Source organism: Dermochelys coriacea, chromosome 26 (genome assembly GCF_009764565.3).
Source record: "Dermochelys coriacea isolate rDerCor1 chromosome 26, rDerCor1.pri.v4, whole genome shotgun sequence".
NCBI lineage: Eukaryota > Metazoa > Chordata > Testudines > Dermochelyidae > Dermochelys > Dermochelys coriacea.
The window spans coordinates 14,491,540-14,511,967 of NC_050093.1; the positions used below are offsets into that span (position 1 = coordinate 14,491,540).

General features: G+C 48.7%; 1 protein-coding gene across 1 annotated transcript in view; it reads right to left on the reverse strand.

Moving 5' to 3' along the window:
• Positions 1–20,428, reverse strand: part of SNRNP200 (small nuclear ribonucleoprotein U5 subunit 200) — a 40,784-nt gene that overhangs the window by 18,938 nt on the left and 1,418 nt on the right. The window contains exons 2-20 of the mRNA XM_038384579.2: positions 18,988–19,151; positions 17,347–17,518; positions 16,562–16,754; positions 16,051–16,106; positions 14,772–14,870; positions 13,011–13,163; positions 12,215–12,314; positions 11,967–12,103; positions 11,093–11,176; positions 10,655–10,828; positions 9,550–9,687; positions 7,128–7,283; positions 6,565–6,735; positions 6,067–6,260; positions 4,926–5,049; positions 4,171–4,320; positions 3,662–3,772; positions 1,597–1,728; positions 410–598 (exon numbers count right to left, since the gene is read on the reverse strand). Coding sequence (XP_038240507.1) covers positions 410–598; positions 1,597–1,728; positions 3,662–3,772; positions 4,171–4,320; positions 4,926–5,049; positions 6,067–6,260; positions 6,565–6,735; positions 7,128–7,283; positions 9,550–9,687; positions 10,655–10,828; positions 11,093–11,176; positions 11,967–12,103; positions 12,215–12,314; positions 13,011–13,163; positions 14,772–14,870; positions 16,051–16,106; positions 16,562–16,754; positions 17,347–17,518; positions 18,988–19,151 — 2,697 coding nt within the window. The remainder of the gene's footprint in view (positions 1–409; positions 599–1,596; positions 1,729–3,661; positions 3,773–4,170; positions 4,321–4,925; positions 5,050–6,066; positions 6,261–6,564; positions 6,736–7,127; positions 7,284–9,549; positions 9,688–10,654; positions 10,829–11,092; positions 11,177–11,966; positions 12,104–12,214; positions 12,315–13,010; positions 13,164–14,771; positions 14,871–16,050; positions 16,107–16,561; positions 16,755–17,346; positions 17,519–18,987; positions 19,152–20,428) is intronic.

A 20,428-nucleotide genomic window follows, 5' to 3' on the forward strand; every position in this document is an offset into this window, starting at 1 on the left:
CTCAGGCAACAATTGGAAGCCAAAGGTCAGGAAATAGCCAAAATGCTTCACTTACAGACAATTTCGATTTACACATAAACCCCAGTCCTACGCTGGATTGAATGTGTACTCCATTACTTTTACAATTTGTACATCTATATCAAGTTCCACGCCCTTTTCAGTGACAGGGCTCGGTTTTCTGCTACCCCTACAGACAGCACTAGAAGGCACATGGAGATGCAAGAGATTGTCCAGGGCAGGCCAGTGTGTTCTGTGCCTTTCCGAGCGTCTGTCCAGCAAGCCACCAGGAATGGCCACAGAAGACAGGACACCCTTCTCTCCGCCAGCCCCAGAGATCAGGTGCATTGTGAACATTTCTATACAAAGGTGCAATTGGGGGGTGGGAGGGATGACACAACCCGACTCTCACCTTTGCATTCTGGACATTCCCCAGCACCACCTCTGCATTCAGCATATCTGGCAGTTTCGACACCATCTGACTCTCGATAGGGAGCTGCTGGTTGAGTAGGGAGAGGTAATACTGCAGCTCTCCGTGCGAGGTGATGAGGATCCCCTCACCCTTTGTGTCGTACTGGGGTCTCCCAGCACGGCCAAGCATCTAGGACAAATAAAAGGCTTAATTAGATGCAGAGAAGAGCTTTCAGCCTAGCCAACAACAAAACATTTCCCTAACTGCGGTGCCACAAGCCAGTCAGTGCTCAGCTACCCACTACAGAGTGGGAGGTGTACATGGTGCGGGGGGTCATTCCTCTGGCCTCACTCCTACCAGCACACTTATTCTGGGGTTCAGCTCAAACAGTCAAGACAGTCCAGCTGGGGGAGGCAGAGTGGGGCCGGTGGTTGTTGGCTATGGGTGAGGCTACGTTTTAGTCACAGATATTTTTAGTAAAAATCAGACAGGTCACAGGCAGTGAACAAAAATTCACAATCCGTAACCTGTCCATGACTTTTACTATATACCCAACTATAATTTTTTTGGGGGGTGGGGGGGAAGAAAGGGGGTACCTTGGGAGGACGGCTCGGGGGGTGCCGCGGGCAGGCTCCCTACCCCGCTCCTAGGGAAGCGGCAACCTGTCACTCTGCCCCAAGCCCTGGTTCTGCAGCTCCCATTGGCTGGGAACCGCAGCCAATGAGAGCTGCAGGGGTGGTGCCTGCGGGCGGAGGCAGCACAAGGAGCTGAGGGAGGAGAGTTGCTGTCGCCCTTCTGGGGAGCCGCCCCGCCCCCCACTCCCAGGTAAGCACCACCCTGCATCCCAATCCCCAGCCCTAAGCACCCCACACCCAAACTCCTGCTACTGGGGGGCAGGGGAGCCCAATACTGTCCCAGCAGCAGCCAGCGTGCCTGGTCCAGGGACTGTCCAAGCTGCTCAGGTGGCTCACGGGCCACGTGCACCGGCACCGACGAAGTCAAGGAGATCAAAAGTCACGGAGTCTGTGACCTCCATGACCAACACGGACCCTTAGCTATGGGAAGCGGTGGCAGCTGTGGTGTCAAAATGCACGAAGCTGATCACATGGGAGGACTCATGAGGCAGATTCCAATAGGAGAGGAACCTGCTAGGGATGGTCAGAGCAGCTTTATTACTAGGACTTTACCTGCAGGATGTCCAGAGCACCCAGCTCCGTCCAGCGGCCCTTCTCCGGGCTGTACACCTGTGTCCCTTTGATGATGACCGTGTGAGCAGGAAGGTTCACGCCCCAGGCCAGCGTTGCAGTGGAGACCAGAACCTGGAGCAGAAACACAGAGGGTTGGTTCGCTCATTCGCACAGGAAACTCCAGCAGATACACTGGCTCTTGCTCCAACAGGACAAGTGTGCCGGAAAGTCTCCTTCTATGTACCCAAAGCTCAGTTGAGAGGACCCCAGCCTAGGAGACTTGAGGCCTATTCCCAGATCTGCCATGGGCTGCTTGACCTTGGGTAGGTCAAGCCGGTCACAGTTCTGAGCAACTGCACCTATATTCCCCCCTCCACAGTCCAGCCAAGAGCACCCCGGAGGCTTCCGGCTCCCCAGCATTGCCTTTCTGCATGGAGACCCGTGACTCTCTTCATTCTGACCAGGGTACTTCCAGACTCCACAGCTCCCTACCTCAGCGTCCTTGCAGAGATACTGACAAGGGCACCGGCTTTTCTCTTCAGAGCTGGTAAACAGGTATCAGTGCCACCATTAGCAGGTACCACACAGCACTTCTTGTGCATGCCTGCTTTACTCTAATTAAAAGCACTACAGAGAAACATGATCAAAGAACCCGCACACATGGTACTAAGCTTACCAGGGTTCATCTCAACCCTCACATGAATTCTGGCAGGAGCAGTCCTTCAACCCCCACCCGAGAGATTCCTTGGGGTTACCAGTTCAGAGCTTCAGCTCAGAACAAGCAGACCCAGACAGGGTTAGTCCCCCACTTTATACCGTTCAGGGGTCTTTGAGCTGGAGTGTCCAGAAGTAGGTCATTTGTAGACAATGGGTTTTCTTGAAGAAGCTACACTCCAGGGTTAGCTCAGCATGGCTGAGTCTCACAGGTGAAGAGAGCACAAGGTGGATGGAAGAATTTTTCTGCTGGCCTAGCTAGCCTTTGAGGAGGTGGGTTAAGTACCGCGATGGGAGAACCTCTCCCACAGGCGGTGGTATTGTCTACACTGAAGCACTACAACTGGGCCACTGGAGTGTTCCCAGTGTAGACAAGCTCTCAGTGAAGTCCATTCAGGATATTGTAAGGCATGTGTTGTCATCTATCACAACATCCCCTCTTGTTTATACTGCAGTAGCACCGAGGAGCCCATATCATGGGCCAGGACTCCACTGTGCTGGACACTGCCCCAACCCAGAGCAAATACTCTCCCTGCCCCAAAGAAGTCACAAGTCTAAGGGCAATTACCTTTTCCAGCCCTTAGTTTCTCCAGCTGTAAAATAGGACCTCAGTCTCACTACCCCCAAAGTTCTTTACAAAGTGAGGGTAAAGGGACAATGTTATCCTGTGCTCAACAGAACCCTGCTCTTCCCACGACAGGACATCTTCCCTACAAAGCCACTGCATCCTTGTGGGCAGCAGGCAGGGCTAACTACCACAGCTGCATCACTCACGCATCACACCACAGGCAGAAATGGAGTAACAGGACATGAATATGGTTTAGATCAAAGTCACAGACAGGTCGCAGGCAATAAACAAAAATCTGCCAGCTCCAGCCGCCACCACCGTGGCTGAAGCAGAAGTAGTCACAGAGGTTCGTTAAAGTCAGGAACTAATCCTAGATGATCCTCCATGACAGTAACCAAGGTGGAAGCCCACAGGCTGCCTGTGAGAGCGCCAGCTAAAGGGATATCCAAGAGCATGGATACCCATCTATGCTTAGAGAAAAGGCTTCCTTCCCCTATCCTAGCCATGCCCTGTTCATTGACCCATTCACTACCTGGGTTGGAGCCTAGACCTGACCAGAGAGAACCCAGTCTGTGTGCCTCGAGTGTCACAGTGAGCACTAACTTCATTGAGACATGACAATCAACAGACTTGCACTTCTAGTCTCTGGATGGAGCATCCCAACACATGCTGAAGCAGCAATCACCTTAAAGCATTGCTCAAGTATCTCACAGGGACGATCCCAGCCTGCCCTGAAAACACGTTCCACAAGGAGCAATAATTACACTTGGAGCAGGGACTCACCTGAATGTGCTTGTCAGCAAACAGGTCCTCCACCAGTGTTCGATCTACTCTGGTCATCCCAGCATGGTGAATAGCAAAGCCGTATGGCAATAGGTCCTTCAGCTCTAGATTCTGCAGCAAAGGGACAACTAATTACAGTCAGACTCTTTAAAGAGTGACTCCACAGTTCACACCACAGGCCAGGAGAAATCCTGGAGGGCAAACCAGGGAAGGGATTACCCTGAGCCTGAGCTCCTGAGAATTTACAAGCGCTGGTCTCTCATGCTGCCATGAAACCAACACCCCCACAAGGAACAAGGACGCAGGTCCCACTGTTCCTACTGAGAAGATTTTGGTTGAATGTTGTGAGTGAGTGTAGACATAAGAGGGAGAGAAAACTCGGATTCTAAGGAATTGTGGCAAGCTTATGATATGAGCCGCAGTATTTTTGTCCCCCCAAGTCTGTTAGGCTGTCACAACACACCGGCCAGACTACAGGCAGATACCCCAGCGCTCTGCCTGCCAGTTACCTTGCACTGCTCAGCTTCTGTCCTCAGGACCTCTGTAGAGGCTGAGCCCTCACGAAGGAAGAGGCCCAGCGTATCTTTCTCCAGACACATGTCCCTGATGGCTCGGGCTGTCTTCCCTGTCTCCTTCCTGGAGTGAACGAACACCAGCACCTGTCAAACGTACCACACAGCATGGTTATCGGGGCAGGGGAGGCCAAGGCAGCTGGCACACAGAGTTCTGCCCCAGCCCATTCCCTGCGCTCAGGAAAGCGAGGTGACTATGGTGCAAAAGCGTGGCCAAGACGACTCACTGGGGCATGGTACTGATGCAGCAGGTCTGGGCTGGAGTTGCTGGCCTGGTCATGGGAGCACCACGAGAGGAAACTGTTTAATGCTGGAAGAGGAGAGACGCTTGGCTCTGGGAGGGACTGTGGGCTCAGTGAGCTGGCTCAGGAGGGAGCTCCAGTCAGCTCTGACCAGAGGGATTGAGATGAGGCACAGCCATGTGGGAAGAACGGAAGTGCTCAAGTTGGATGGTCAGCAGGTGATAGTCAGCAGGGGGAGAAACAGCAGTTTGGGGTGCATGTCCCTGTCTCAGCTGCTAGTAGCCAGCACAGATCTACACTTCTATCCACAGACAGAAAGTGCAGCAGTTCTGGAGCTGGGAGCAGAACCCACAGGACAAATGTAAAGAGAAAAAGCTTATCATCAGTGCACCATAACCAAGAGGCTTAAATGCACCAGCAACTAAAATACCAGCAGAACGTCAGGCCTACCTGATTCTTCCCAGCATGCTCCATAATCTTCTCGTAGACAATCTCATTCATGATCTGGAAGCGCTTGATTGCTTTCTTCTCTGTGATTCCCACATAGGTCTGCTCCAGGGGCACTGGGCGAAAGCTGCAATGAGAAGCAGGTAGCATGAACTGGCTGGAATGGCACCTCCATGCTATGGATTTCTTCCACAGATCAGATGGTTTCTATTCAAGAATTATCGTGCAGATTCCTTCGCAAGCTTCAATACAGCCCCTCCACAGAGACTCCATGCTAAATACCCTCCTGTTCTAGCCCAACACACAGAGATTCAGTGAGTCACGTTCTGGCCAAGCACTACCTCCTTGTTTTAGTTCTACGACAGCAGTATTCGACTATCACTTGAGTCCATTCCCTGGAGGCATGTCCTCAGATACGGATGAAACTTTGCAAGCCACCTCAGAGCTATTTGAAGCTTCCCCCAAGAAGCTTCTGCAGCAGATTGGGGTGGAGAATCCCTTTTCTTCACCTCCAAGCTTATGTTCTGAACCCAGGTATGAATATAACTAAGACTAAGATTATGTCATGGAATCCAAGATTTCCAGAGACCATGACATTTTCCACTTCAGTCCTGGGTGGTGGGGCTGGAGCTGTCAGCTGGCTGGGGGACCCGCAGCTCCCAACCACGGGCCCAGGAACTCCAAGCCATTGCGGGCTCCTGAGGGACCCTGGAGCCGCGGCAGGGGTGGGTGCTGGACCCCCAACCACCCATTTTGTCAGTTATTTTTAGGAAAAGTCAGGGACAGACCACAAGCTTCTATGAATTTTTGTTTGTTGCCTGTGACCTGTCCCTGACTTTTCCTAAAAATAACCATAACAAAATCTTAACCTTAAGTATAACTAATAGTTACACAACCTCAGGAAAACATCCCTAGGGTGCATTTCAGGGATGCAATCTTAGACCTACAGATTCTAATGGATCTCCCTAAAAGCCACAAGCTCGTCCCGTGGCCAGTTAAACCAGGCTGGATGCCCAATGAAACCCTGGCACCACCAACTTATTGATAATTACTTTTTAAACCACCTCCCTGTAAAGATGTCACCAAAGATCTTGGCTGCTTCCCCAACTGGATTATAAAAGGCCCTTCCCAAACTTTCCCGCACCTGTTATCAAAGTAGAATAAGCCTTTGACAGGGTCCACTCTCAGGAACGTAGCTACATCTTCATAGTTTGGGAGAGTTGCACTCAGGCCAACAAGCCTCACATCCTCCTGGGTCATCTCAATGTTGCGGATGGCTCTAGCGACCAAGGACTCCAGGACAGGGCCCCGGTCGTCATGCAGTAGGTGGATCTCATCCTAAAGGAAAAAAGGGGTCGGAAGAGGTTGACTTCCAAGGGGAAAGGCTTGACTGACTTCTTTGCTGCATGTCTGGTTCATTCGTATTCCCTGATGGAACTGCATGGCTGGGCTTGCATAGGTTTAAACACCAACCCATCCACCACTCCCAGATGAAGTCTCATATCAATTATGGCCCCTCAGAGACCGCAAAGACCCTGACATAACCCTTGTTGCTTAGGTGCCACAAGGCACTTCTTGAAGTGCAGTCACAGCCAGCGTCACTATCTCCCAGTGCACTTGGGGAGACATTACTGCTACTCACCAGGATAATGAGGCGCACTAGCTGGGTATAGGTGCGCTCCCCTCCCTTGCGGGTGATGATGTCCCACTTCTCAGGGGTGCAGACGATGATCTGGGTAGCATTGATTTCTTCCTTACACAACTGATGGTCTCCAGTCAGCTCGGCCACATTGATGCCATAAGTGGCCAGGCGCTAGGAAAAACCAAGTATGATTAGGCTGGATGAGAGCCCAGCGCATGTGAGGAGATCGCGAAATGAAAGGTCCTAAGCAGCACCTTTGGGAAAATTGCATGCACAATTGCATACCTTTCCCAAGACTACAAACAGGGTTTTCCGCACCGTGGCACTAAGCAAGACACGGATTCTTCCTCTATGGTGCTGAATCACAAAGCTTAGAATGGAGGCATCAGGCCCAAGGGAACAGGGAATACCAGGCACAACACCCTCTCCTCCCAAGGCTTGATACCTTTTAATGCTAGAGCTGAGCTGGAGCCCCTCTGAGTACAGACCTCACAGGGGCAAAGCTCCAAGTCCTTGCTCCACTCCCCCTCCCCTGCAGGACCAGACCAGAGTCATTCCATTACCTTCCCAAAGCTGCCCACCATCTCCTGCACCAGAGACCTCATAGGTGCAATGTAGATGATTTTGAAGTCATCCACGTTGATGGTTCCATCCATGTTGATGTGCTTCCCGATCTCGCGTAGCATGCACATCAGAGCGACATTGGTCTTCCCCGCACCCTGGGAGACAGAATACACCTCTGTAGTCACACCCTACACACTGTTGTAATAATCTTTGTATAAACTGCGCCTTGTAAGGTATCAGTTTAAAAAAACAAAACAAAAAAACCTTCATAATTTGTTGATCAGTATTGGTCTGGTAAAACACGTGTGCAACATTATATGTGAAGTTATAAGATTTCCCTGTATTGCGTTCACAACACACGTTTCAAACCCCAAAGCCCTGCCCAAAAAGACATTGACAAACAGGTCTGTCCCAAAACAAAGGAGCATGTGCTCTGCTTAATTTGCATTTAAGCAGGAGACAGTCATCAAGCAGGAAGGGAAGACAAAGGAAGTTCAACCAGTGAAAAAAAAACAACAGGGAACATCCCTCCACGTAGACTCTTTGGATCCTGGTTCTCAGCTGGAATTGTTTTTCAAGAGAGGGACTCAAATGATAAAAAGGAGGGGCAAACACCCCTAGACACCCCCCCCTCTCTCCCTATCACATTCACTGCGCCTGAAGAGACAAGGGAAGTAGGCGTTGTACTCTGAGGGAGGGTTTGGTCAGTAATCTGCTGGAGCACATGGTGAGAAACTTTGCTTGAATCTAATCTAGTTTGTTAAGTTAGGTATTAGTAAATATCTTGCCTTTATTTTTCTTGTAATCATTTCCGACTTTTATGCCTCATTATTTGTTCTCACTTAAAATTTACCTCTTTGTATTAAACAAACTGGTTTTACTGTTTTAGCTAATCCAGTGTGTTTAACTTAAAGTATCTGAATAACTCTGACAGAAGAAGCTGGCATATTATTCCTTTAAAAAAAATTATGTATTTAATATATTTGTACTAATCGGGAGAGTGCTGGGAAGCACGGGACATACATTTCTAGTGGAAACTCTGGGACTGGGGGAGTGTTGGGGTCACCCTGCAATGTAACCAAGGCTGGTGAGAGTCAGGCTGTGGCTTGCATGCTGTTTATGAGCAGCCCAAGAGGGAGCTACAGCAGCAAGGCATTGTAAGGCACCCAAGGTTGCAGGACAGGGGATAACACAGCCCTCCACTGGGCTGGATTGCACCCTGGTACATACATTGGATCAGCCCCATCAAATCCACAGCCTCCTCACAGAAGCCAAAGACAGATTCCCCTCTAAGTATGAGCCAGCCCCCTTCTAAGATGACATAAAACTACTCCAGATAGTTAAGTCCAAAGCAGACTGTGAAGAGCTACAAAAGGGATCTCAAAAAACTGGGTGACTGGGCAACAAAATGGCAGATGAAATTCAATGTTGATAAATGCAAAGTAACGCACATTGGAAAACAATCCCAACTATACATATAAAATGATCCGGTCTAAATTAGCTGTTATCACTCGAGAGAGAGATCTTGGAGTCATTGTGCAGAGTTCTCTGAAAACATCCACTTAATGTGCAGCGGCCGTCAAAAAAGCAAACAGAATGTTGGGAATCATTAAGAAAGGGATAGATAAGACAAAAATATACTGCCTCTTTATAAATCCATAGTACACCCACATCTTGAATACTGCGTGCAGATGTGGTCATCCCATCTCAAAAAAGATATATTGGAATGGAAGAGGTTCAGAAAAGGGCAACAAATTTGATTAGGGGGATGGAACCGCTTCCATATGAGGAGAGATTAATAAGACTGGAACTTTTCAGCTTGGAAAAGAGACGACTAAGGGGGGATATGATTGAGGTCTATAAAATCATGACTGGTGTGGAAAAAGTAAACAAGGAAGTGTTATTTACTCCTTCTCATAACATAAGAACTAGGGGTCACCAGTTGAAATTAATAGGGAGCAGTTTAAAAACAAACAAAAGGAAGTCTTTCTTCACACAACACAGTCAACCTGTGGAACTTTTGGCCTTCACAACATCCTCTGGCAAGGACTATAACAGGGTTAAAAAAAGAACTAGATAAGTTCATGGAGGATAAGTCCATCATTGGCTATTAGCCAGGATGGGCAGGGATAGGGTCCCTAGCCTCTGTTTGCCAGAAGCTGGGAATGAGAGACAAGAGATAGATCACTTGATGATTACCTGTTCTGTTTATTCCCTCAGGGGCACCTGGTATGGGCCATTGTCAGAAGACAGGACACTGGGCTAGATGGACGTTTGGTCTGACCCAGTATGGCCGTTCTTATGTTCTAAGAGAGTTGGACTACAACTCAAAGTCTGTGCTAAACAGGAGGGGCTGGAGGCTCTGAGTATCTATGAAGTGGCCTCATGGGACAGGAGGAGACAGCTTGCCCAGATCCTTACCGTGGGAGCACAGAGTAGCAGGTTCTCATCAGTTTCAAGCGCAGCACGGTAGAGTTTGCTCTGAATCCGGTTCAGTGTTTTGAACCCCTCAAACCCAGCTTGGGCATATTTGGGCAGTTTGTCCACAGAAACCAGTTGCTGAAAACGTGAAACATAATTAACATCAAAGACCAGGCTCTTTATTGTGCAGCAAGCAGGGCACTCTGTGGTCTATAAGAGAGACCCCTTGGGGAATGACAGGGAGCTTCTTTGTGTGTGGCTGGGATATGCTTTGTGCATAGCAGTCCCAGAGCAGGCAGTAAGAGATGAGATGGGACCCACTAGACCAAAGCATTTGGCCTGGGGGCTCTAACTGTTGATCTGCAATCTCACCCATCACTCTGGGCAGTGACCAGCAATGCAATCAACTAGCACAGAGGATTCTAACTCTTGGGCCAAACTACCGATTCCCCAGACTGCATCCTTTCATGTACCAGGCAGTTCCCACTACAGGTCAGAGCTCGCAGGGGAGCTCAGATTGCCAGTGTGGGGCAGCGATTACAGCATGTACCACAACAATCCATAACCCTGTACAACCAGCAATGACTTCTTATGACATAGGTTTGACTGTCTCCATTTTACAGCTTGGGAAACTGACAGAGTCCAAGTGACTTGTCCAGCCAGAACTGGAACCCAACCTTGACTATGGCCCATGCTCATTTGCTCAGTCCGGCAGACTAGCTTGCAACTGACAAAGGTGCAGCAACAGTGCCCCCAGACCCAGCACAGCAGCCCATCTTTAAGGTGCAAGGAGGAGCCAGAAGCACCAATGCTAGGTGCACATTCCAGGCATTAGGAACCAAAGGATCAGGAGCCATTTTTGGTCACACGAAATCTCAGGTAAGCAGAGCTTAACACTCAGGTTCCTTAAGGGTCATGTGTCGGAAAAGGCCCAAGTCCTGCTGGCCCCAGGACACGTTGTGGAGATGCTCCCTCAACACCCAAGTTGCACACTGCACACAAGAAGTGCCACAAAGTTGGCGGGTTTCTGTGGGGGTGGGGAAGAAGGGATGCTGGGTAATCCAACCCTGCTCACCGCTGACCGAAAAGGAACAGAGTCACCTACCTCTTCGGAGCCAAAGGGCTTTGGCTTCAGGGCAGGCACATGCACCTCCTCGTAGCCTTTGCGCTGCCTGCGGAACGAGCCATCAGGCAGCTGGCAACGCTTGTTGGCCATGAAATGGCTGCCCTGGGCAAACACCAGATCTTCCAGGTCCAATACCTGGCGTGGGGCCAGCGCCTGGAAAAACCAGAAGGAGCATCAGAGAAAGAATGGGAGGGGCCCCAATTTAAAGGGGAAGCATGGCAACCGTTCCCTCCAGCCTGCAAGTCTGCTTTCCCAAGCAGATCAGGGGCTTAACCTTTCACACCCCATCCGCAGGCAGCTAGATCAGGGTGTCTTCTGCACCCACCTGTCCCTATTTAACAGCCCCCTTGCACTCATTTAGCCCCTCATCTAGCAGTTTCTCGAGCATACAAAGAACAGGTGCCTTAAGGGACACACCTCTCCACCCTGATCCAGATCCATGGTTTCCAGGTCTGTGTCCATCCGGGACTGGCGCACACGTTCTCTGCGAGAGCGTTCCTCCTGGACGGCAAAGGGAGAGGGCAGGTTAACACTGTGCTGACACCTCTCGGGGGGGAACAGCAGCTGCTATGCCCCACTCTGCACACTAGCGCCTGCTACTGCCCCACTGCAATAGCTGAAGCTGTGCTAACTAGTGAGGCAGCTCCTCAGGCTGGGAGTCCCTCTAAGCACAGCCATCCATTCAACCAGAGCCACCTACTGATGGGTCACTGGAAACCAACCACGGCCAGGGCCAGAAACATCAGCTGTCCCCCAGGGGAACATACTGCAATTGACCCTGTGCAGATGGGTGTAAGGACAGGCTGGGCCAGGCACAGGAAAAGTTCATTAGAAGCACAACTACAGCATGGAGCTGACCCAGGGAGCTAATGAGCCATGCTTAGCACTACAGGATCAGACCCTGGTCCAGATATCTCAGCTCCCTCAGAGCAGGTCATGCTCAAGGCCTCCAATTAATGATGAGCGGATCCGACATGCTCCGAAGGGAGTTTTGTCTCAGAGGACCACGTAACAGAGACACAGCAGCTGCTGATTAGTAACAGCAGAAGCAGGCACAATGCTCTGCACCCAAAGCTGGACCTGGCTAATATGAAGGGAGGATGCATGGTCAGTCTACAACCATCATCACATCAAAACCTCTATGCTGTGACCCGGCAGGCTGTCACCCGCCCACCCTTTCAATCCAGTGATCGCAGTGAAACGTGCGTGTGACATGCATTCAAAGTGCTATTTCAATGGTGTCAGCTCAGATGCAACAAGAACCTTAGGGGCCTCTCTCCGCTCTTCTTACCCGAATCAGATCTTCCTTCTCCGTCTCATGCAGCTGATACAGAAATTTTGACAGCTCGGGATCAGATTCCATCTTCCCCATGATCCTCTCCTTCTCGGCTTCACTTTGTGCACTAGCCAGCAGCGTACAGTACAGGACTGGAGGGAGAAAGAGGGTGAGAGATGGCAGCTACAAGCACAACCGGAGCAGTACAGAGGCAAAGGACCAGGGTCACAGCACTCCAGGTTAACGAGGTGCCCAGTACTCACTCATCATTCGGTGCTGCCTCAGCACCTTAATGAAGTCAAAGGTGTTAAAGCCCAGGAGCAGGACAAGCTGGTTTTCACACTCCCTGTCATCGCTGGCAGTCTGGGAAAAGAAGGGACAGAAAGAAGCTGGTTACATCTGCTGCCCTGCTTCACCATGGGAGAGGGTGGGGGACCAAACTCCCACTGCACAGCAGGTAGAACCCAACTGCATCGCAAATACGAGCTACCCGCCAGACTTACAACCCAGATCCTCCATGTAACAATCAAGACTCTAAGCAGATATCTCACCAACACTGGCAAGAGTCTAACCAACCTCTTCCCACCTTCCTAAGAGGCCCTTATGGGCAGGACACCCGGGTCATCTATGCTGGTACAGTTTACAGGCTTTTAAGCTTCATAAATACTGTAGATGAAGGGCTGGAACCTGAGATGTGCTAGGCACCCTAATTCCAACTGAAGTCAAAGGGAGTGAAGATCAGGGCCATGGTTAGCATGGGGAACACCACACCAGAGCTGGCCTCCCAGAAGACGTTTCTGAAAAAGCAGTAACTGTCACCCAAGAGAAGGTCTGCCCGTGCGTTAAACCCGGTCGTCACAGCAGAGGAGGGGCAGGGTGGGTGCATCATCATGGGAAAAGTGGCACAGTAGCAAACCGTTTGGTTGTATTAACATTTTAATATGGAAAAATAGGTCCAAATTGTAAAGAACTGCCCAGGCAGCTTCCTGTCTTCCAGCCAAGCAGGCCCGGAGTCTGGAACCTTCTCCACCTGCAGAGGCAGGATAATTGGCCACATACCTTTAAGATCTCTAGCACCTCATCTGCTTTCTTCTGGGACACAATGGCATCATCGTAGAAGCGACTCAGCTGCCGCTGAAGCCAAAAGGCATCAATGTCTCGGGGATGCAAGTCTCGCTTCTTGGAGCTCATCAGCTCACCTGACGCCACCAGCTGAAAGACAGTCAGTGTCTCCTTACAGCCCTCCATCGCCCGCGCAGAACTGAGTCCCCAGGAAAGGCACAAACAGCCTCTTGGGTAAGCAAAAGCACACCCAGTATTTCCCCATCCCCCATGGCTGTCATGTACGTGAGCAGAGCCCTGGGAGCAGCAATCACTCATGCTATTCCAGTCCCAGAGGAGCACTCGTTTAGGCTCTTATCAGAGCACAGTCCAACAAGCTGGGAAGATTTGGGGATCCTATGTATGACTTACAAATTCAGGTTGATATCAAACGATGAGATTGTTGCTATGAAATCTGTTATATCATAGAACACCTCACTGTCTATGTGGATCCCACACTAGCTGACAGGACCTAGCACATACCCGTCAGACTAGGGGCAACAGGGCACTTAATTGTAATGGCTGTGCTTTGACCAGACAGTAATAAGGCTAAGGAAGTCTGCTGGAGCTGGGAGAAGTTACTTCCTCCTACCTGTCTGCAAGATGGAGAGAAGTGGTGAAAAAGGAGCTACCAGCGGCATGACAGAGGACAGAAGAGGGTTTAAAGACCCTCACAGGGGAAGACTGGGAGAGCCACACACGAAGATTTGGGCAAGAGAGGGGTATGATGCTGGCAAACCCAGTGCCAGCTCACGTCAAGGCCCCAGGCCTCACTGACCACAAATGCATAACTGGATACAAGTTTGGCTCACCTGTATGTCAGTACTGTTAACACAGATATTAGAGTTGTAAGAACGTGTTTGCTTACACCTTAGCGTGTATGATGCTGCATGTATTAGTGCTTGTACACGCCACCACTTACGTCAATATAACTTATGCCACTCCGGGTGTGAATAAACCACCCCCCCGAGCGACACAAGTTACACCGACCTAAGCGCCAGTGCGGACAGAGCTTCTCCCGCCAACATAGCTACACCGCCTCTCACAGAGGTGACTTTATTGTGCCGACACGAGCATCTTCATCAGAAACACTACCACAGCACAGCCACATGGATGCAGCGTTTCCAGTGTAGACTAGCACTTAGTCTTGCTTATATGTGCCCCATGCTATAAACCAATATTAAATGTTGGCATTGTAAACCTCTGTAACTGTGCAACTCATCAAAAAGGGGGGGAGGGAGCCTTCTCCAGTGCAAATGCTGGTTTCTGACAGAAAACGTTAGGTCCTGCCCAACGAGAAGGCTTTGAAACCAAATGAGCCATTGTGAGACCTCAAAAGAACAAAGATTGTTAATCACACTCTCATCCCCCGGCCAGGAAGAGGAGACTTGTGCATGAAGTCATCCCATTAGCAGGGCTCTGGGGAGAAGGGGATAAAAATTCCCGACAAGAAAAAAAAACTTGGTTCTTTTTCCTGCTTGGACTCTAAAGGGGAAGAATCATTAAGCATAAACAAAAGAGCCCCAGCTGTTTTACCAGGGTAAACCAGAATCTATCTGGTCTATCAGTCCAGCAGGGGGCCCTCCGCTAGATCTGTCACACTAGTGTCTGCTATCACCATTAGGAATGAAGTCCCCAAAGCATTAATACAGCCACCAACTTCAAGCCAACCCTCCAGCGATAGGAAAGTAGCCTTTCGCTTCCCCCTTGGGAACTCACATTGGCTGAGAGGGTGCAGCGGACAACGGCCTCGTCCCCTTCCATGTCATCATCAGACGCCTCATCCCGTACTTCACCATACACGTCCTCATCACCTTCCTGTTGGAACACACAACTCCTGTTAATAGCTCTCTCCCATGGAAACCTCATGGAGAAGCTCTCTAGCTCCCCCCTACACCTTGGACAGGAATACTGGAAATGCCGTCCCTACCAAGAACTGGCCATGCTGGTCCTTCCTCCAGCAGCAGAAAAATCATACTGTGGTTAAGGCAGAAGATCACAGGACTTTGGGCAAGTCCCATCATCCCATGCCTCAGTCTCCCCATTGATAAGATATGATAGTATCAGAGATGGCGCTCCTTGTACTGGAAGCTCAGTAGAAGTGAGCATTATTATTGTAGTTTGGCATCTTGCTTTCAGTTGTGGCCAACACCAGATACAGCCAAAGTCAGTAGAAAAAATAATGCACCAAGCCAATTGGGCACCCCTAAATTACGGGAGTGAGGGAAGATCTTACTGACTCCATGCAACAATCATCTATAGCCTAGAGCAGGAAGAGGGACAGTTCCTTACAGATGCCATCCTAGCCCCGTGTCAGGTCCCTTGTTCAGGCTCACTGTTATTCTTCTCAGTACTACCCTGGGGCAGCTAGTCCCTTCGGTTAGTTGTATTTTAGATGGAGCACATTTCCACTGAGCTCGCTGCAGACAAGCCTCATGATGTCAAAGTGCATTCAGGACTCATTAGTGCGTACAAGTCGTTTCAATCCTTTCCCACCTCAAGACCTTCAAAAATAAGTGTTACCAGTGCTCAGAATTTCCAGCATTGTTCCACCTTAGGAACCAGCCAAAGCAATTCTTTTCAGACCCTCACTCAGGTAAGTATTACAGAAGAGCAATTTCATTAAATAATCCCAAGTGGCTCACATTTAGAAAAAGCATTGCAGGAAATAGGAAGTCAGAGAGATAGCAAGTTTCGATCTGAAAAGGACTGGTGAGGAGGTCAGGAAGTCTGATAGCTGATCAAAACCAAGCAGCTGGCCTATGGGCCAAGCCATAGAATTCATACAAATTTCTGTGAAAGGCAGTACAGCAATTTACGAAGCCTTCCAATGCCAGGAAGCAGGGTCTAATCTTCCGGCCTGGCTTGGCCTTGCTGGCCAACATGGCTGAGATTGATCCAAACTCTTGCTCCCTCCGTACCCAAGCCCTGTCCACAACCAGCAGCACAAAGAAGAGTGACAGTTCAGCCACCACCTTAGAAGCATCTGATCACTTACCTCTTCATCAGACTCAAACTGCACATTCACGCCGTACGTCTCATCAATATTATCATCTGCAAAGGGGGACAAAGTTAGAAGGGTGCAACCCAAGCTCAACCCAGTTATCCTCGTTTTGCAAGAGCACCAGCCAGCTAAAGCATGGAGAGCACACCCAGGGAAAGGCCAGAACACGGATACATTCCCACTAGAGGCTAAGCAGAGAAATACCACTTGATCTGAATCAAAATACTAAACATTATTCACAGATGTCTCTGGGAGTCGTATGCATGGCTTAGGCTAGCGTGTAGCCCTTCATCTCCAAGTGCAATACTATTTACCACCAATATCCAAAGAAACATTTTTCAAGCCCCGTCTCAGTTTGAAACACTTTTTAGCCTCCCTGCATACAGGCACTGTGCCCTGTTTGTGAACCAGCTATTGAAACACGACATGCTGACAACCCGTATACTGTGCTCTGTGAGATAATACACGAGAGCAGTCTAGACACAAGCTCAAGGGTGATCCCTACCCATGTTCTGGATCTCCTTGTCACCACCATAGTCTGTGATCTTCTTGCCCAAGTTCACCAGCACATGGTAGCGGGTGTCATCTGTCTGTCCTAACAGCAAATCAATTTCCTTCCGCCTCTCTTTGTCTCGCAGCTTCTCGTTCTTCAATACAGCCAAGACCTCATCAGCTGCTCCACAGAGAATGTCACGTGGCTGCAGAAGAAATGAAAACAGCTGCAACACACCTAATTTGGGGTATGCTCCATATACCTGACTGTGCATTTCTCAACCGGGATAAGCACTGCCACTGCTCAGTTGTGGAACTAGAAGACTGGCTCACATTTATGAACAAAATGCTTCCAGCTTTCTGCCTACAAAAATTATCTCCATGGAAAAACAACTGATCTGGAAGCATTCCCCTCCAAAAACACTTTGGAGCGCAGCACTGTGCCAGCACATGAAAAACAGCAACGGCCACGACGCTGCTCAGAAGTTAGATCCCACCTTACAGTAAGGGCAGTCACTCCAGGTAGCTCAGGGGATGTGTCTAGGGTCCCATGGAGACAGTATCTCAGGTGAAGAGCTTTAGCACCCACAAATTGTTATACATCTCAGCAGCTTGCAACAGAAGCATTAGCTGTCAAGGATCCAAAGACCAGCTTATTGACTGATCTGAGCTACAGCTCTGCCAGCTATTTGCCTCGCACACACACTTGGGGTTCTGACAACTGCACTCAGCTGATGTGCCTTCACATCACAAGCAGTTAGAGCAAAGATACCCTCACAGGTCCATGCACATCCTTACCTGGTCCCCAAGTGCTGCCTGAATGAAACTTAGCAGCACCTCATAGGTCTCCCGGGTCTCCTTGGTTTTGGGTTTGTAGATGATTCCCACCATCTCATCAATGCCCTCAGAGAGCAGCGTATAACCCTTCATTTTGTTGATATCATGCCTGTCCTCATCACGCTTCCTCCTCCTAGAAAGCAGGGAAAGGAAAACATCACACAAGTCAATCAGCAGATTAAATTGCTTCTCCAAATTATGCCAATCCTTCTGGCTGGGAAAAGACGATGGATAAGCAATGAAACAGATGAAACATTTTCTGTCCCCACATTTGACTTTAAACCGGTCAACATGCAGTAAAAGTCACCAATCTATCACCCCTCACCTATCCAATAAAGGACCATCATTCTAATCAGGGGCCATTTATCCTTCTTTGAAGACATCAGATAGTTTAGGTGCAATGGTTAAGGTGGTGTTGGATATTTTAAAATAAAAAGAAACGTGTTCACTAGGTTTGCTTGCATTTTTTTTAAATAAAAAAACATTTTTTATTTGGATTTAACCATCAGCTACAGTATTTGTAACTTCAATACTGAAATACTAGGCTAGTGCAAAAGACACCAAATGGTCAGTTTCCCTATCAATTGTCATTGTCTAAGCAGAGACAAATTAGAAAGTAAGCACTTGGTATAAATGGTGGCAGTTTTTGTTTTTTTTTTTTTTAATAATTCAAGCAATCAGTATCTCAAGGACTTTTTTAAAATGTGTTGTTTTTAAAAGCCTGATACATTTGAAGGGATACTATTTTCTATCCATGGCACAAGTTACTTTCATTTGTTTCAAGTTCAATAAAAATTCTCTCTGCCTGGCCAATTCACATGAAACTCTTCTTCTCCACAGCAGCACACTGTCTGCAGTTCTCGGATAAAATCCTTATGCGAGAATATTAACTCAGCATTAAATCTGATACAATTAAGATCTTAAAGTCATGGAATTTCGAGTTGAGGTTCCTCAAGGCAACCTTCACTCCTCCTTCCCACATTCGTGCAGCATAACAGAATCCTTCTCTATAGAATTACACCATCTGTACCGTCATCATGTGCATATCTAAGGTCTACAAAATAAGTTGCAAGTAAAACAAATCAAGAGTACATAGCTGAACTTACATAAGAAGCAATATTGAGGAGGGCTGTGAACAGGTATCACTTTAAGAGCATAGGCTTTAAGAGTTTTCCTAGATAACTGCATGATAATTAAGGTTAAGATTTTGTCATGGTTATTTTCAGTAAAAGCCATGGACAGGTCACAGGCAATAAACAAAAATTCATGGAAGCCCACGACCTGTCCATGACTTTTACTGAAAATAGCTGGGAGGGATGGGATTGATAGCTCCAGACTCTGAAGCCAAAGAAGTCGTGGAAGTTCATTAAAATCATAGAATCCATGACCTCCATGATTGAATTCCATCCTTAATGATAATCTCTGAAACCCAGGCAGTGGGAAATACTTTAAATTCCCAGGGCTAGATCCCACACAAGCTTTTCAGCACGAGACTCCGGAATACCATGCTGCAGTCAGAACGCTTTCATTCAATGCTCTGTGCCCATTTAGTCTCTTAGAACCCCGAGCTCTGAAAGACAAATTCATGCATAACCCACTCACTTCGCTCGTCTCTCTTCCTGCATCTGGGGTTTGGTTCTTTGAGCCTTATCACCCATACGAGTGCCCTCCAGCTTCCCAACCAAGGAGAGCACCTCCCCCGTAGGCTCATCTCTGCGGGTCCTGTCGATCAAGGAGCGATCAGCTTGAAGTACGAGGTTAGAATTCTGGAGGGATCATAGCACAAGAGAACAGGTAAGAGGTGTGAAGAAACTAATGCAACAATCTCTATAACCCCAGCCAGGCCAGTAGTAAGTTTCATTATTGCCCATGGCCCATCCCAAACAAATTCCCACACATTATCATTACTGTAGCACCTAGGAGCTCTAGTCATGAGCCCAGACCACATGGTGCTAGGCGCCATACAAACAGAACAAAAAAAGGATCTCTGCTCCCAAAAGTTTACAATTCAAGTAGAAAACCAGAGACAACAAATGGCTACAGATGGCAGAGCATAAGGAAACAATATACTGGCGATCAACAGTGGCTTCAGCACACTAACAGCTGTCAAGCTTTTTGTAGGCCTTACTGCAAAGAGCAGTTTTGAGAAGGGATCTGAAGGAAGATAATGAAATTCCCTGTAAATATTTACAGGGAGTGTCATAAGGGGGAAGGGCAATTCAGGGCAAGCATGAAGATGCTTGTCCAAAAATTTAACAAGTGGATGGTAGCAGTAGCCAATCGGAGGCAGGAGTCATCCGCTCAAGAGCGAATGAGAGATGATAGGTAGGGTGGGCATTGACCGTGAAGAGTCTTGAAAGTAAGTGAAGACCAGTAGCTTATGTTTGATACAATAAAAGGGCACAGGCACCAACTTTCCAATGTACGGGGTTGGAGGGACCCGCACCCCTCCTCCAAGGCCACACCCCCACTGCCTCTTCCCACCCCTCCCATGCACCCAGCCCCAGAGTACCCACAGAGTCAGCGTCTATGATAAAGGGGGACCCGGTGAGGGAGGCAAAGAAAGGGGTGACATGATCAAAGTGACGAGCTAGGGACATTATCTTTGCAGCAGCATTCTGAACGGATATGAGTGGGGCAAGACTGCAGTGGTCCAGGCCAGAAAGAAGGATGTTGCAATAATCAAGATGCAAGATGAGAGCTTGGACAACAGTTTTATCCATATGAATGGAGAAGTAAGAAAGGCCACATTGGGGGGATATTATGCAGGATGTAGGATGCAACTGAAGGAAAGGAACACCACACAGCAATTAGAGACAAAAAGAAAAGGAGTACTTGTGGCACCTTAGAGACTAACAAATTTATTAGAGCATAAGCTTTCGTGAGCTACAGCTCACTTCATCGGATGCATTTGGTGGAAAAAACAGAGGAGAGATTTATATACACACACACAGAGAACATGAAACAATGGGTTATCATACACACTGTAAGGAGAGTGATCACTTAAGATAAGCCATCACCAGCAGCAGGGGGGGGGAAAGGA